The 15,605-nt window shown below is 46.7% G+C and overlaps 1 protein-coding gene across 3 annotated transcripts in view; it reads left to right on the forward strand.

The window, feature by feature from the left end:
• The window catches only part of RDH5 (retinol dehydrogenase 5), a 274,923-nt gene that overhangs the window by 223,782 nt on the left and 35,536 nt on the right, over positions 1-15,605 (forward strand). For all 3 annotated transcript variants that reach the window (XM_069653727.1, XM_069653728.1, XM_069653729.1), the window contains exon 3: positions 11,722-11,980. In XM_069653727.1, coding sequence (XP_069509828.1) covers positions 11,722-11,980 — 259 coding nt within the window. The remainder of the gene's footprint in view (positions 1-11,721; positions 11,981-15,605) is intronic.

Here is a 15,605-nt window from a genome sequence, read left to right on the forward strand (position 1 = left end):
ACACGGGACTCGTGGCACTGCGTGTGTCTGGGACATGCACAATATGGACTGTACGCCTATGATGGCCTAGTACACAAAGATCAATGTCCACACTTCTCATTGGTTGATCGTGCACTTTTTATGGCATATGTGATATCATGTTGAACACCCTATCGACCCGCCACCCAAGTGAGCCCAACACACCCCCTCCACCCTCCTACCTCCCCCCCGAACACCAGTGTCCAAAGATGCTCATTGTCAGTGGGCTGTCGCTATTGCATGCCCCCTCTGCGGGTATCAGGGGCACCCCTGCCTGTGGAGCGCAGGTTCCTTCCAGATCTACGTTGGGGGCTGCCCTGGACGGAACTTGCAACGGATGATGTGTCTGCCTGCTCACGTCCATGCATGTCCCTAAGGGTTTGCGAGAGCTCAGTGAGCACACGGCGCACTGCGGCAAGTTCGGCACATACGTCTTTGGACGTCGCATGCAGTTCCCCCCTCAGGCTCTCGGTGCTACTCTCCATTTGGACTCTCAGGCTCTCGGTGCTACTCTCAATTTGTGCCCTTAGCGTCTCTGTACCTCTCTCCATTTCTGCCCTAAGTGTCTCTGTTGATGTTTCTATGTCTGCCTTGGTGCCCCCACATTCATCGGCATGGCCCTTGAGGAGTGTGGCCATTTGCTGCTGTTGGACGATTAACTTGTCGAGGGACTGTTGCCTCTGCTGGGCCATGGCCATTTGCGGTGGTGTCACAGAGGGGCTGTTGTCCTCATGTTGCCTTGCCACAGGGCTTGTGGGGGATGGCCAGTCGTCGTCTTGTGGCTGCACCTGCGTGGTATCCTCATGTTGTACGGGATGGGACAGACAGGGGGATTGGGACAGGTCATGGATGGATCTGACCTCGACATCCCCGTCTTCTGTGTCCGAGCATGCTGCCATCAATGGGGTGTCACCTATGGTGCTGCTGCCACCAGAGGCAGTGCCTTCTGTGGCATCCATTGGGGGGACCTGTGGTGGTGGTGTTGTGGCCATGCTGGCTGCTGGGGTGCCTGTTGATGTTCCCTCCTCTGTGCTGCCACCTGATTTGTGCTGCTGCCGTGTCTTGATGCGTGCAGCTGAGGTGGAGGGTCTCTGGCCGTTGGTCTTGGCCCTCTTTGCAGGTGTGCTGGTAGGGTGTCCTGTAGCTCGTCGTTTGGATCGGACCCTGTGGTGGAGTAAAGGAGGGCGAGGGTTATTGATGGGTCAGTGGGAATTGGAATGGCATTGTATCACATGCATTGGGGTGGTACCTGAGGGTGATTTGGGTCGGGGTCTTGGAGGTGCTTTGATTTGTGTGTGGAGTGAGGGTGCAGTTGTTTGGCAGCCTGCAGTTAGGGTGTGCCTGCTGCACGTGTAGTGCGTGTATTAGGGGTTTTTAATTATTTATGTATTTATTGTGGGTTTTGACGTGCGCTTTCAGGCCGATGTGTGTGGACGTTCTCCTGGACATGTGTTTCTGTTGCACTATGTGGACGCATGGTACTTCACATGGTTGGACTTTGTGGATTTGGCATTGTTTTATCTGGCCCACCTACCTGAATCTTCGGATGTCTGCACTCCTTTCTCCATCCCTCCGACTCCCTCTATGCTCTCCATTCCGATGGTGGAGGCACAGATTTCTTCCCAGGGGGTCAACTTGATGGGTGATTCAGGACCTCCCCCGGTGGCTGTGGCAATGTTGCGGTTGGCAGAGAGTATGCTGCGGACGCGTATCCGCAGGTCGTCCCATCGCTTGCGGCATTGCTGTGGGGTGCGGGGTGCGGTCCCCACCGCACTTACCCGCTGTGCCACCAGAGCCCATATGGCCTTCTTGTTTGCAAGTGCCGTCCTGGTCATTTGCGTGGAGAAGACGACGGCAGCATTCTCCTGGAGGGTCTCTGTTAGCACGGTGAGTTCCTCACGGGAGAAGTGGACCTGCCGCTTGCGGTCGCACGCTTTCTTCGCTACTTTTCCCATTTTTCTTGGTTTCGCTAGGGTGGTTGACGGGTTGGGGTGTGTTTCAGGGTAGTGATTTTAGTGGTTGTGTGATTTTGGTGTTTTTATAGGTGTACGCCGGGATGTTTCCCGTTCCGGGCCCATGTTTTAACTTCCGTTTCCGTATATTTCCGGGCACCGTACTTTCCGGTAGGCGCACACTGCGGTGACCGCTAAGAGGGGTGGCGGTATTGCACCTAGGGCGCCGTACGGCGGCGGTGTGGGCCGTTTTGGGGTCATTTCCGCCATCGCGGACTTTGCACTTCCGCCGTGGCGTGGTGCTCGTGCCCGATGGGTCGGAATGGGCCGCACTTTGCTCCTTCGTACAATGGCGGAAACGCTATTTACGATGTGGCGCTCCGGTCAGTCGCTTTCCGCAAGGGTCGTAATGAGGGCCAAAGACTTTTGCTTTCATGAAGTCTCCATGTTAACTATTCACCCTTTGCGATGTCTAACCGGACACACACTGCTCATCCTGAACATGTCTGGGAAATGTAGTGTAGTATAGTCCAGGCCCTTTTGAATTTTTTCAGCCATTCATTCCTCCTTCTCTGTACAAGTTAGAAAACAGGAATCCTCTGTTACTATTCATCTGGTCTTGGCATGTAGCCTAGGAGTCAAGGTTTGTACATTTTAACGCTCAATACATCTATTTTGAATGTATTGACACACTTTTTTTCTTGAGATTGCCCACTCTTATGTTTCTAAGTGTCCTGGGAAATTAAGTGTTCATCCAGTTTTCGATTTAAATGGCCATGCCGTTCAATGCCGCTGTTTTGGTTGACTCATGCAAGCCTGTCGCTCTCATTTGTAATAATTTTGAACCTCATGCTGCGTTATATGCTGCCTAATGTGGTTGTCATTTGTTTGTTGCCTTTTCCACAATAATATCGCTGACAGAGTACACTGAAACTGCAAATATTGCTCTTGATGTCTCGATATTTAAAGCAGTCTCTGCAGTTTCATAATACTCCATCGACATCAACACGATTGTGGAGACGGCAACAACCAAATAGTAAAAATAGAGCCATTGAATGGCATGGTCGCACAATCCAGAAACTGGCAAATAAGTACAGTTCCCATGATGTGAAGGGGCAAATGAGTGGCAAGGTAATGAAAAGAAAACGAAAGTGTCAACTTGTACCGTATATTCAAATTAGGGGTATAAAACGTTAAGGTGTACAAACCTTGATTCCTAGACTGCAGAACAAGGCACCATGAATAGAAACATGAGGATTCGTCTTTTCCTATTTATCCACAGAGGACGAATAAAAGTATGAACAAGGTCGAAAGGACCTAGAATATCCAAACCTACATTTCCCTAATGGATTAATGTGGAGCAATTTATGAGATCTAAAAATATGTCCATCTTGCCATTGCTTAAGCTTGAGTCTTCTGTTGGTTATCGTTAGTTATCACGTTGCCATGCAGGATAACTAACAGAAGTATGAAGGTGATGGAGAAGTCGTACAGTGTTGTAGAAATTGATGGTTTTGTATAAGAGAACTACACTAACCATCATCATTTAGAAATAGTCATCAGAGTGTTTTAGTCAGGGGCTTATGAGATGAGATGTTTGGATTAAGAAGTGTACAGGGTGTCTTGTAGAGGATTAGTGAGGTTTTTCTGTGTTCACGTTTACAATGTTCTTGGCCCAGAAACCCACTGAAAATGGATCTGAGGGGTGGGATTCAGATCCTCATGGCAAAAGACACCATTGTACCGGTCCCACAGGAGGAATGGTGAAAGGGGAGTCTTCTTCAATAATTTACAAATGGTAAAAACATGGAATGGAGGCCAGTCATTGACCTCTGGGGACTGAATAGGCATGTCATCCACATACCATTCAAGGTGGAGGCATTACAGTTGATGATTCCTATTCTGTCCCCAGGTGACATCATTGCTTCTGTTGGGCAGAATGACGCGTTTCTTCACATCAGAGGCATGTCTTCTGCAAGAAGCTCCTGAGGAACCCCAGTTACAATTCAAGTCCCTAATGTTTGGCTTGCAATTTGCACAATGTGTCCTCCTAAAAGTTCTGACTCAGACCATCCACCCACCCTGCTACCCAGCCCCCAGTCAGTATTCTCCATTACAAGGGGTTCTCAGTCTATCCCTACCTGTACAATAGACTGAAGCATGCACCCTCCAGTCACCAGGCCATATTGGACACTTGGCAAGGTTGCTCCACCCATTGCAAGCCTTCTGAACAAAAGGAAGTCACCCCTATTGCTATCTCAGGGGAAGGGGCTATTCAAGACCAAGGAGGGGGTCGTCTCTCCCACCCCGCAGAGTCCTGAAGCTCCAATCCCAGCCTTCTACCCTCAGCAGATTAGCAGGGAGTCTAGCTCTCCAGTGGCTCATTGTACAGGGAGACCTGGTCCTAGGACTTTATTCTGAGATCTTCTAAGTGTAGAGAGCTATCAGAGGTCATGCACTTCACCCTCATCTCTTCAGGGTGCGGGGGGGGGGGACTGGTGCTAATGTATATGGACAAACAGGTGGCCAGGTCATAATTTAAAAGACAAAGGGGGACTCTGACCCCCCACACCCTCCATCACCTGAAAGTGGTAGCAAGGATCTTGGACTGGGCAGAGGAACACCTACACCCCATCAGGGCTGTTTACATTCTTGGTGCCTTGTTTTCAGGGGCGTATGCTCCCCTTCATTGGATTACTGTCTGAGCACTACAACTTTCCAAAGAGTCTGCAGATTATTTGGTTATCCCTCAATAAACCTATTAGTCTGTAAAAAGGATGCCAACTCCTGCTTTACTGCTACTGTGGAAGGGAAGATAAGGCTATAGGTATGGATACCCTCTGTTCGCCGTGGCCCTCAATCTTTCTTTTTGCATTCCCTTCAATTCCATGCTTTTCTGAATCAAGAGGGAGAGGCCTTGGGTAATCTTCATATCCTTAAATTGCCCAGGAAGACTTGATTTCCCATTGTCCAATGGCTTTCCCTTGATTCCTGGCCCATTCCCCATGGTTCCTCCTCCACTCAGCTGTCCATCACAACAGATCCTGGGTCGCCTACATCTGAAGGCATGGCTATCCATGGGTGTTCCACCGCACTAGTATTCACTAGTCAGAGATCTAGATTCCCCCTGCAGTGGCCTCCTATTCCAGACACTGGAATTCCTTTGTCAGATGGCATGCTAATACCAAACTAGACCAATAGCTTGCAATCCAGTTCAGATTCTGGAATGCTTACATCAAAGTTTTTCTTTGGGATTGGCTACCTCCTCCCTCAGGGCGCAACTTGCAGCTATGAATGCATTCAGATCTTAGTTGGCTCCTCTTGGCATGATAGAATCCTAATTGGCTTCTTAAGGGGCTTTCAGTCTTGTGCATCCACATCCAATCCATCTCTTTTTCCTACATAGTGTCTTCAGCATGTTTTCAGGGCAGGTCCTCTCCTCCCTTTGAGCCCATTCAGATAGATGGATGTTCTCCCTTACAAGTGTCTTTTCCGAATAGCCACCACTTTCGCTAGAAGTTATGGGTGAAGTAGGGGGTCTTCTTTCCACCCCTCCTCACTTTAGATTTGTCCATGACAGTCATACCCTTCACCCCTCATCTCTATTACAGCCTACGTCCTGCTTTTCCCTTGCATGAGACTCAACCACTTTCCACGTTGTCGGCTGATGAGGGAGTTGAGGTGGCCAACGTTCTGCACCTCCTGGACATCGCAAGAGTAGTGAGCACAAACTTGAATAGTAAACCCTTCCCAACTAGGAGAGTCCCGTCAGCCTGGGGCATGTGGAAAAGGAACCCATGAACATGACACCTAGCACATAGATCAGGTCTGCTATTTTTATGGCATATTATGCAGCCATGCATTCACCTGCAGAATAAGTCCTGTGAAGATCTACCAGGGTGATATCTTCCCCATGGGCTGCCTCAAAGAGGGCCCCTTCTGAATGATATTTGCAAAGCTGCCTGAAAGGATGATCAGTGGAAGAGGCAGGTAAGAAGCTTGATTGGACCTGCGGAGCGCAGCACCTGCTGCTTGGTACCACAGAGCATAACTTAAAAACATACACAAAGCTAAACGCCACACCTCAGCTACCCAACTCACACCTGCCTGAATGCATAATGTAATGTACTGTCTCACCTAAATGCATAATGTATTGTATTGCTCCCGTATTGTATTGTAACTAAGTGTAACTACAAGTAACAGCGCTGTGATGTCTTGGAGCTGCCTGTGCGCTATACAAGTGTAATAAATAAATAAATAAATAAATAGTACCACACCTAACAATTCTAAAGCATAACAATTCTAAAGTAAGAATACTGAAAAAGAAAATGGAACCCAACATATCTTTCCCCTGTAACCAATCAGAAAAAAAGAACCAAGAACAGAAAACAAAACGGAAAAAACAACCTTAATTGATAAGCTGGACAAAGGAAAGTCCTCACACAAACCTGAATTCCCCCTGTCAAAAATCGATTCACACGTTGTACTAGGCCATTGGCCCGTGGGATGGTACAACGCAGTGCACGCGTGTGATATGGAATACTCCTTCAAAACAAATCTCAGCACTTCAGAACAAAACTGAACACCATTATCAGTCACCAACCCCATTGGAAAGCTATCTCTGAAAGGCACGATCTCAAAAAACATAATTAATTCCACAGTGGTAGCCTCCCTCACAGCCTTCCACCAAAACAAACAAATGCTTGTAATCATCCCCCAATCCTTGAATTGGGCCCATCACATCCACCGCCACGTTTTGCCATGGATGAGCCAGAACTGCAACCGAAATGAGGGGCATCTACCAAACCACTTTGATCTTGTTACTCGCAAGCCACTTCACACAATCTCTTCCTTCTCAAAACAACTGTCCATCATAGGCCACCAGTAACTCTGACATACTTTCCCTTTTGTATAATTAGCACCCAAATGGCCCTGGTGAACTAAATCCACCAATTTTCCTCTAACACTCTCTGGAGAAACATACTTCGTCCCTCTCCTGAGCCTCGCTCCAAACAAAGAACAATTCATCCTTAACCTCAAAGTACGTTTCAAACCTCTTTTCCAAACACTCTCTGCTGGGCCCTCCAACGACCTTCCATTCCATAATGGACCTCAACAACATCTTCTAAACCTGCACTTTCCCATTCCACTTCATTAACCGCTCCATGTTCAATGTTGGCTACCACCAACTCCTCTCCACCTAATGATGCCTCCTCCACAGAGGACCCAACTGGTAACCTCGACAAGCAATATGCCACAGAACTTTCCTTTCCAGGTAAAGAACACATGTGAAAGTCGTAACCCTGCAGCCTCAAAAGACATTTAGAAATTCTGGGCGAGAAATTTCTCCACCCCACACCAGACAACATTTGTACCAAAGGCTTGGGGTCTGTCCTGACCATAAATCGTTGACCCCAAAGGAAAAAACTTAAAATGCAGAAGTACACAGCAAGGGCCTCACTCTCTACTACTGAGTAATTACTTTCTGCGCTCGTATGGCGCCTGGAAGCGTAGACAACCACTCGTTCCTACCCACCACCATCACTCTGTGTCAACGATGCTCCCAATCCCAAAATGCTGGCATCCACCATCAGGTACGTCTTGCTCTTAATACAAAATTTACCAACAGAAGGAGCATTTGCAATGCTCTCCTTGATACTTGCAAAAGCCAATTTGCATTCTTCCGACCACACATATTTCACTCTCTTCTTGAGCAAAGACCTGAGGGGTGCTGAAACCACAGCATGGTTCTGTACAAATGTGTGATAGTACTGAGATAACTCTAGGAAAGACTGTATTTGATCATTATCCTTAGGTTCTTGAGCAAGGCTAATTGCCTCTAACAAACTGTGCTTCGGGGCGATCCCCGCAGACGAAATGTAATGACCTAGGTATTCCACATTTTCTACACCAATTCTGCATTTATTGCATTGAATTGTGAGCCCAGCCTCTCTCAAACTACACACCTCCCTCAAAATCTTGTCATGCTCCACAGTCGAACCCACATGAATCAACAGATTATCTTGAGAATCACAATATCCTTCACATTTTCTAGGACTTTCTCCATCACTCGGTGGAATACTGCAGCTGCTGAAGCTAAGCCAAATGGCATCCTGACGAAAGCCGGGAGTTCTTGACAACCCTGTGCTAAAGGCACTTGCTGATAGGCCGCTGAGAGATCTATCACAGCGACTAGTTTGGCCTCACCCAGCATAGCCAAAACCTCCGAGATGACAGGCAGGGGATGACAATCCACCAAAACGTTTCTATTAAGGTCCCTGAGGCCCACACATAATCTTAAGTTTCCATTGCTCTCTGCAACCAATACTAGAGGGGACAACGACTCAATACCTGCAACTCTTTCAATGACACCCTTCTGCAGTAACATATCAAGTTCATTTCTGAGTTGTTCCCGCAAATGGTGAGGCAGTGGCCGCACTCTGGGAACCACGGGAGTAGCATTATACTTCACTCTCATCAAATGCTCAAAATCCCTTAGCTTCCCCAGATCCTCAGAAAACACCTCTGGAAATTATATAGCCCACTTATCCTGAATTTACGCAATCATGTCTGTCTCCTCCAGATTAGCCTGAATGCAGATACCCAGGCTAGCTTGTTTGTCCCACCGAGGAGGGACGACCCTTTTATTGCCACAAAAATCTCAGCAGTACATTTCCTGCCTTTGTATTCTATGGTGGCTTGAAATTTGCCCAACATCTCAATTTCAACTTCACCATACCCAGACGGCTGAATAACATGCTCAACGAGATCTTGAACATTTCCCTCTCAAAACATTTGCGGAAGTCTCCCCAGAGACAATTGTCCACGGAGAAGCGCTATTGACTTTCATGGACAACGCCATACCGTTAACAGTAATATTATCCAGCGGACCCTTCTTGCCCCCATTAACAGCAGAGATCTCAAATTTGTGTGTCGGGCACCCCCTTCAGTAACAGTTGCCTGAGCCAATTGGGCCACTTCCTACTCTGGCCTAAACACCATTTGCTCCACTGCCTTTACTGTTACATCCTTGTAGACATGGGCAAAATGCCCTCTGCGTTTGCTCCTGATGCAATTTGCATTCCTGGCCAGGCAAAACAGGCTGGATGACAAATGTCTAGGACTACCACACTTGAAGCGTTTTGTCTCTCTGCTCCCCTCATTTACTTTCCTGTTCCTAATGGCACACACCTCATTGTTCTACCTCTCAACTCTCATGATCTTCATGTAATGTGCTGTTTGCTCCACACCTCTAGTCAACTCCACTACCTGTTCCAAAGAGGGATCGATGGCCAGGAGTATCTCATGTACTTTAACGTTGTTAGTACACCTCACACGCTGATCCCTACTCAGCGAGTTTGTCGAGTGACCAACTCACAGGTATAGCTCAATGTCCACAGCACAGCCACATAGCTCTCAACAGGCTCCAGAGGCTCCCGATGCCTCTGAAAAAATGAATGACATTCAAAAGTCACATTCTTGTTGGTCTCATAATGCTCCTGAAGCTTCCTAATAGCCACACCAAAATCATCCAAATCCCCAGAACCAATCCCCACAAGCTCCGGTAGCCTTTCAAAGGCAGCCAAACAAATGAGGTGATAGCTGGAAGGTTTAGAATTAATCTTAACCTCTGGCATCGCTCTGGGCAACCCTCCAGACCATCGTTCTTTGCCTGCCAATCCATTACAAAAGGGAAGGACCATATACAAATCATGCTTGGTCCCAGCCCGAACTGCTTGGTCACATCACTTCTGCACGAGACCACAGGCATCCCCAAACATGTTTCGGCCTCATCAGTTGAGGAGCAGCTTTGGTCTTTAGGCCCAGCAAGCAAGGGCCACATGTCTGGGCATACCCGTCCCACTCGGGGTGACTAAAGCAAAACAAAAGAGGTGATGGCTGGAAGGTTTAGAATTAATCTCAACCTCTGGCACCGCTCTGGGCAAGGCAGGGCGGGTTAGGGTGGGACCACGCCTGATTTGCATATAGTCTTTCCTCTTTTGTAATGACTTGGCAGGTGAAGAACGATAGTCTGGAGTGTTGGGACTGTGATGAGGAAAAATAGGACTCAGTTTAATGGAATTACCAGGGAGTACTCTAGACATGAACAAAAAGGTCTGGAAGCCCCTCTACTGAGAACGAACATGGCAAAATAACCTGTCCTATGGGAAAGTACCCACTCAGGGGGGTCTACAACCAAGTTTTTAGCTCACTGTACCTTTCACAGAGGAGACATATTCATTTGCATATCAGTCTTTTTCCCACCCACAAGGTCAGTCCAGCACCAAAATGCTAAGCGATTCTCCGCTGAACAAGAGAACCAACAGCAACCCCAGACAGGTGTTTCAGCCTAGTTAGGCCTCATCAGTGAGGTGAAGCTGTGCCTCTCTAAGCATAGTGAGCAAGGGGTCCACATCTGCATTACCCTGGTTAACCTAGGGTGAAACCCAAAGTTCCTAAAAATGCACAAAAAGGTCTGGGAGCCCCGCTAATGAGAACGAACATGGCCAAATAACCTGTTCTATGGGGAGGTACCCACTCGGGTGGGTCTACAACCATGCTTTAGCATCTCAGTGCTGGACTGCCCTTGTGGGTGGGACAAAGACTGACATGCAAATGGTTATTTCTCCTTTGTGAAGGGTGCAGTGAGCTAAAATGTGGTTGTAGACCCCCCTGAGTGGAAGACATTCCATAGAACAGGGTATTGGAACCCACGTTCTTTCTAAGTAGAGGGGCTCCCACACTCCTTTGTAAAACCTGGAGTTTCAGCCTAAGTAACCCAGGGTAATGCAGACGTGGACCCCTTGCTCAATGTGTCTTAGAGAGGCACAGCTTCACCTCACTGATGAGGCCAGACTAGGCTGAACACATGCCTGGGGTTGCTGATGGTACTCTTGTACAGAGGAGATTTGCTGAGCATTTAGGTGCAGGACTGTCCTTGTGGGTGGGACAAAGACTGATATGCAAATGGATATTGCTCCTCTGTGAAGGGTGCAGTGAGCTAAAACGTGGTTGTAGACCCTCCTGGGTTTAAGACCTTCCATAGAACAGGGTATTTGACCCATGTTCGTTCTCATTAAAGAGGTTCCCACACTCCTTTGTACTCTAGACATGAGCTTGATATTTTTTTGGGAGATTTGTGTATAGCTTAGGTGCATTAAGGGATCTATTATTTCATTTCATTTCACAAATTGCAGTGGCAAAATAAATCTTGTGCGTACAAAATGAATATGTTCTTTGATAAAACTTAAAACATACATTGATGCGCATTAAGAAAGAAAAAAAACACCATGATGTGGTAAATGTACATCGATCATTCATTAAAGGAGCATTGCCCCATGACCTCAGCTATTGCTGAGCCGTCACTGAATGTCAGCGCCTGGCTGGTGCCTCTCAGCTCCACAAGGACGCCAGCCAGGGCCATACTCCAGGGATTGTCTTGCAGTGACCAGCCACTGGGTGTCACTGCTACACTGGGAACTGCTGTCCCCAGGACCCAGCCTAGCCATACTCTGATTTGCCACTCTGTGTTTTTAAGCACTAGGGTCTATCCCCTCTATCAAGGTGCAATGGGGGAGGCAGGTCACTCTATGACAATGAGCCAGGCTGCCAATGATGACATGACTCTAGCCCTGGTGTTCCTTAGCCTGGCAATGCACATTTCAGACGACGTTTAGTATTTAATGTAATCACTGACCCCTATTGCTCTAAACATTTGTTACCTTATAAGTAACACTTTTTTTTCTCGCAGGTCTTTACGCATTGGTTAATAATGCAGGTGTGGCCAATCCTATTGGGCCGACGGAGTGGATGACGGTCCAGGACTACCGGAAGGTCATGTCTGTCAACACATTTGGGACGATCGAGGTGACACTGAACTTTCTGCCTTTGATCAAACGGGCCACTGGGCGTGTGGTGAATATGGCCAGTGTGCTGGGACGGATATCAGCCAATGGGGGCGGATACTGCGTGTCCAAATACGCTGTGGAGGCCTTCTCGGACAGTCTACGGTAAGGACGGAGCGCTGGTAAAGCCGCAGACTGGAATTTCCCCCCAATAAAGGTGTCTGTACCCTACAGGTGACCCTGCCCCTAGATACAACAGCACCCTCTACAGGTGACCCTCTGCAGGTGACTACTTCATAAAGGAGACTTTACCCACTATTGCCGACTTTGCATCTAGGTCGGACTCACCCCTAATCGAGGGAATAGGATTCTGCCCTTGGAGATGACGCTGCCCACTACAAGTGAGTGTGCAGATCTCCTCTTTGGGTGACTATGCACCACAGGTTACAGTGACTTTCCTTCTACAGGTAAGCAAGGGACCCCCATCCACTACAGATGAGCATCTTACCTGCCCCCTTCCATGCAAGCGTGTGACCCCCTCCTACCACAGGTGACCCCGGATCTACGTTAAAAACCGAATGAAAAAAGCTTGAATTACAAATTTGCGAAGCCCACTTGTTCGCATTTTGTAATTTCAGCTTTTCAGATGTCGGTTGCTTTTCCCCTGCTGGACATCTAATGTATGTGGGGTACACCCACACCAGCCCCGCAACCCATAATACCGAACTATGGGATCTGGGGGGCAACCCTCGCTCCCCTTGTTTGGTATTATTGGATTCAATCTTTTATGCCAGACCGAATGCACACTAAGTGTGCCTTCAACCTTTCGTTCCCTCTGTTTTGGGGTAAACATGTGACCCCACATGTGTGCCTAATGTAGACCCTAGTATATATATATGTAAGTGTGGGGACCCTGCCACTTTAGGTGAAACCACATCTAGAGCTGAGCGCTGTATTCCAGCACTAGAGGTCCCTATGCTCTGCTCCGAGAGGTAACCCGACTTCTACCATTGAATCCAATTGCACATGTGGGAATGGGCCTCTGTCCTTCCAGGTCATTCTGAAGAAGAATGTCTTAATGGCATTCTGAAATCCAGAAAGGCAAGAGGCATTGCGAATAGATGCTGGTATGGCGTTCCAGAGAGTAGGGGCCTGAATAGAGAAACAACAGCCCCCAAAACCTTTTAATTTATACCGTGGAACAAAAGCAGGGAATTATCAGATGATCTAAGATTGCGACCAATAGAGGATTTAGCCACCATGTTAGCTAGGTAAATGGGAGCCTGATTGGAGAGACATTTATATGATAGGGTAAGAAGTTTGTGAGAGATACGATGCCGAATGGACAGCCAATGTAAACCTTGTATTGACTGAGTTACATGTTCGTGCAGACTTAGATCACAGATTGCCCTGACTGCATTGTTTTGGACCACTTGAAGGCAATGGAGGTTTTTCTTGGAGGTGCCTGCAAGTAGCCCATTGCAGTAACCTAAGCGAGAATTAATCACTCCAGTGTCAAGAGAGGCAATGCTTTCTAATAAGGTTTATTCTGCCGCATGAGCTTGTTAACATAAGAACAAGAAAATGTAACTTGTGCCGGTGTCCGGACATTTCATCAACAACAATTGGTCAACAGGACATTTGGTCGACAGGACATTTGGTCGACGTAATTTCGTCGAAAACCAAATGGTCGATTTTTTTTAAATGTATTTATTTATTTTTAAGGTTGTAGTTTAGGGAAAAAAGGGTTATTTAGTAAAAAAAGGGAGTTGGGGGGGGACCCCACAAAAAAAAGGGTAAAAATAAAAAATACAAAGAATTCGACCATTTGGTTTTCGACGAAATTGGTTTGACCATTTGTCCAGTCGACCAATTTTTTTCGATGTATTGTCTGGTAACCACTTGTGCCACATGCTGATTCATGCTTAAGCTTCAATCCAATATAACTCCAAGTGTTTTTACGTATGGACTAAACGGAATACAGCAGTCAGAGATGAGAAAGTGCGAATAACGGGTAATCCAATTTCTGGATTCTCCGGGGGGGCCCACAATCATGAGCTCCGTTTTATCACAATTTAATGCTAGTGAATTGGAAATCATCCAATTTTAAATTAAGTCATAAACCTAATTTACAAAGGTGAGATCAGTGTTATAGTCCCCATCAAGTTGCAAGACAAGCTGGGTATAATCAGCATAATTTGTGTAGACGGTACCCCCACTATCAAGCATGTCAAACAGAGGGCGAGTGTACATGTTGAATAAAATAGGCGAGGGGCAGGCCCCTTGCGGCACTCCGCAAAACAGAAATTCTGAAGGTGCCTTAAAATTGCCAGTTGCCACCCGTGCTGACCTTTGGCCGAGAAATGACTCAAACCAAGCTGTAGAGGAATCCGTACATTTGACTAGGTGACTCATCCTATCAACTAGTAATGAATGGTCCACCAAGTCAAAAGCGGGTGATAGGTCAAGTAAGATCAAAAGGGCAAGCTTTTCCTGCTCAGCCATTTTAGTCAGGTTTATATGCAGATCAATCAGAGCTGTTTCTGTGCCATGCATGCCACGGAATCCTGACTGATGGGTACTAAGTATGCTGTACTGTTCAATATGGTCCTGAATTTGCAAACAAGCAATCATGTCCAGTATTTTCAACAGAAACAGGATATTTGTAATTGGGCGATAATTATTAACCACCCTCGGGTCCAGTGTAGGTTTTTTAAGGATTGGCGTTATCTAGAGTTCCTTTAGACAAGATGGAATAACAGCTGTATTAAAGGAATACTGAACAATGTTAAACAAAAGAGGAGTAAGAAGATGAATAGATTCTTGAACAAGACTAGAGGGCATATATCTGAAGCACATACCGTAGCTCTGAGTTCTGAAACTATTTTCCCTATAATGTCTCAGAAGGTACTAAAAGGTCAAAGGGCATAACATTACAAGACGTATCCAGCCGATTAAAAGGGTTTTCACTAGATCTTTGTTGGAGGATAACAGTTTTTTCTGTTGAATAGTGATGTTGCTTTGATGATTTTTAATATTCTTAGAAAAACATAGCTGAAGTTCGGCGCACCAGGAGTTATTATTAGGAGTGTCCTTAGTTTTCTTAACCTCAAACTCCTTAAGAACTTTAAACAGTTCTTTTTTAATCAGATTTAGCATTTACAATTCTATTTTCAAAGTATAATTTCTTAGTAGCAAGCACTCCCCTGGCATGTACCAAACGTGTGGTGTTGGTGAGTGGGGATAAAAGTACGGAGTCCTGAGTGCAGGTGACGCAGATGGCAGATTTCAAGATCTGACAAATTACAGTGCTGCGAGAACGGGTTAGCCAAGGATTTTGTTTGGTGGTGTGACAAACCAACAATTGACCAAATGTTAATATGACATGGCCAGGCATGAAGAGGTTGTGTTAGGTTACTGGGATTTACGTACCAGTGCCATTTGCATGGTCTCCAGGCACTCTGGTGGATCTGAAAGAGAGGGGTGGAGTGGGTTAGGCTAGTAAGGATAGGAGGAAATGCAAGTGTGAGGTTTTCTGTGTGTGTAGTGTGAAGTGTTCAGAGGTGGAGAAGTGATTTGGTTATTTAGGGTGTAGTGGGGGTTTGTGATTCGTGAGGGCACCTGGTATGCAACGTAAGTACTAGCTTGAATCATTAGAGTTGCAGTCTGTTGTTTATGGTGTGCGTGGGGGTTTCTATCATCCAGTTCGTCATCATAGAACGCAGTTCTTACCTTTTCAGTTTCAATTCTAAAGCAAGAGTAAGGGAGACTGAGCCGATTGAGTCTAAAT

The sequence above is a fragment of the Ambystoma mexicanum genome, chromosome 3q (assembly GCF_040938575.1).
Source record: "Ambystoma mexicanum isolate Mex_15411 chromosome 3q, UKY_AmexF1_1, whole genome shotgun sequence".
NCBI classification, from domain to species: Eukaryota; Metazoa; Chordata; class Amphibia; order Caudata; family Ambystomatidae; genus Ambystoma; species Ambystoma mexicanum.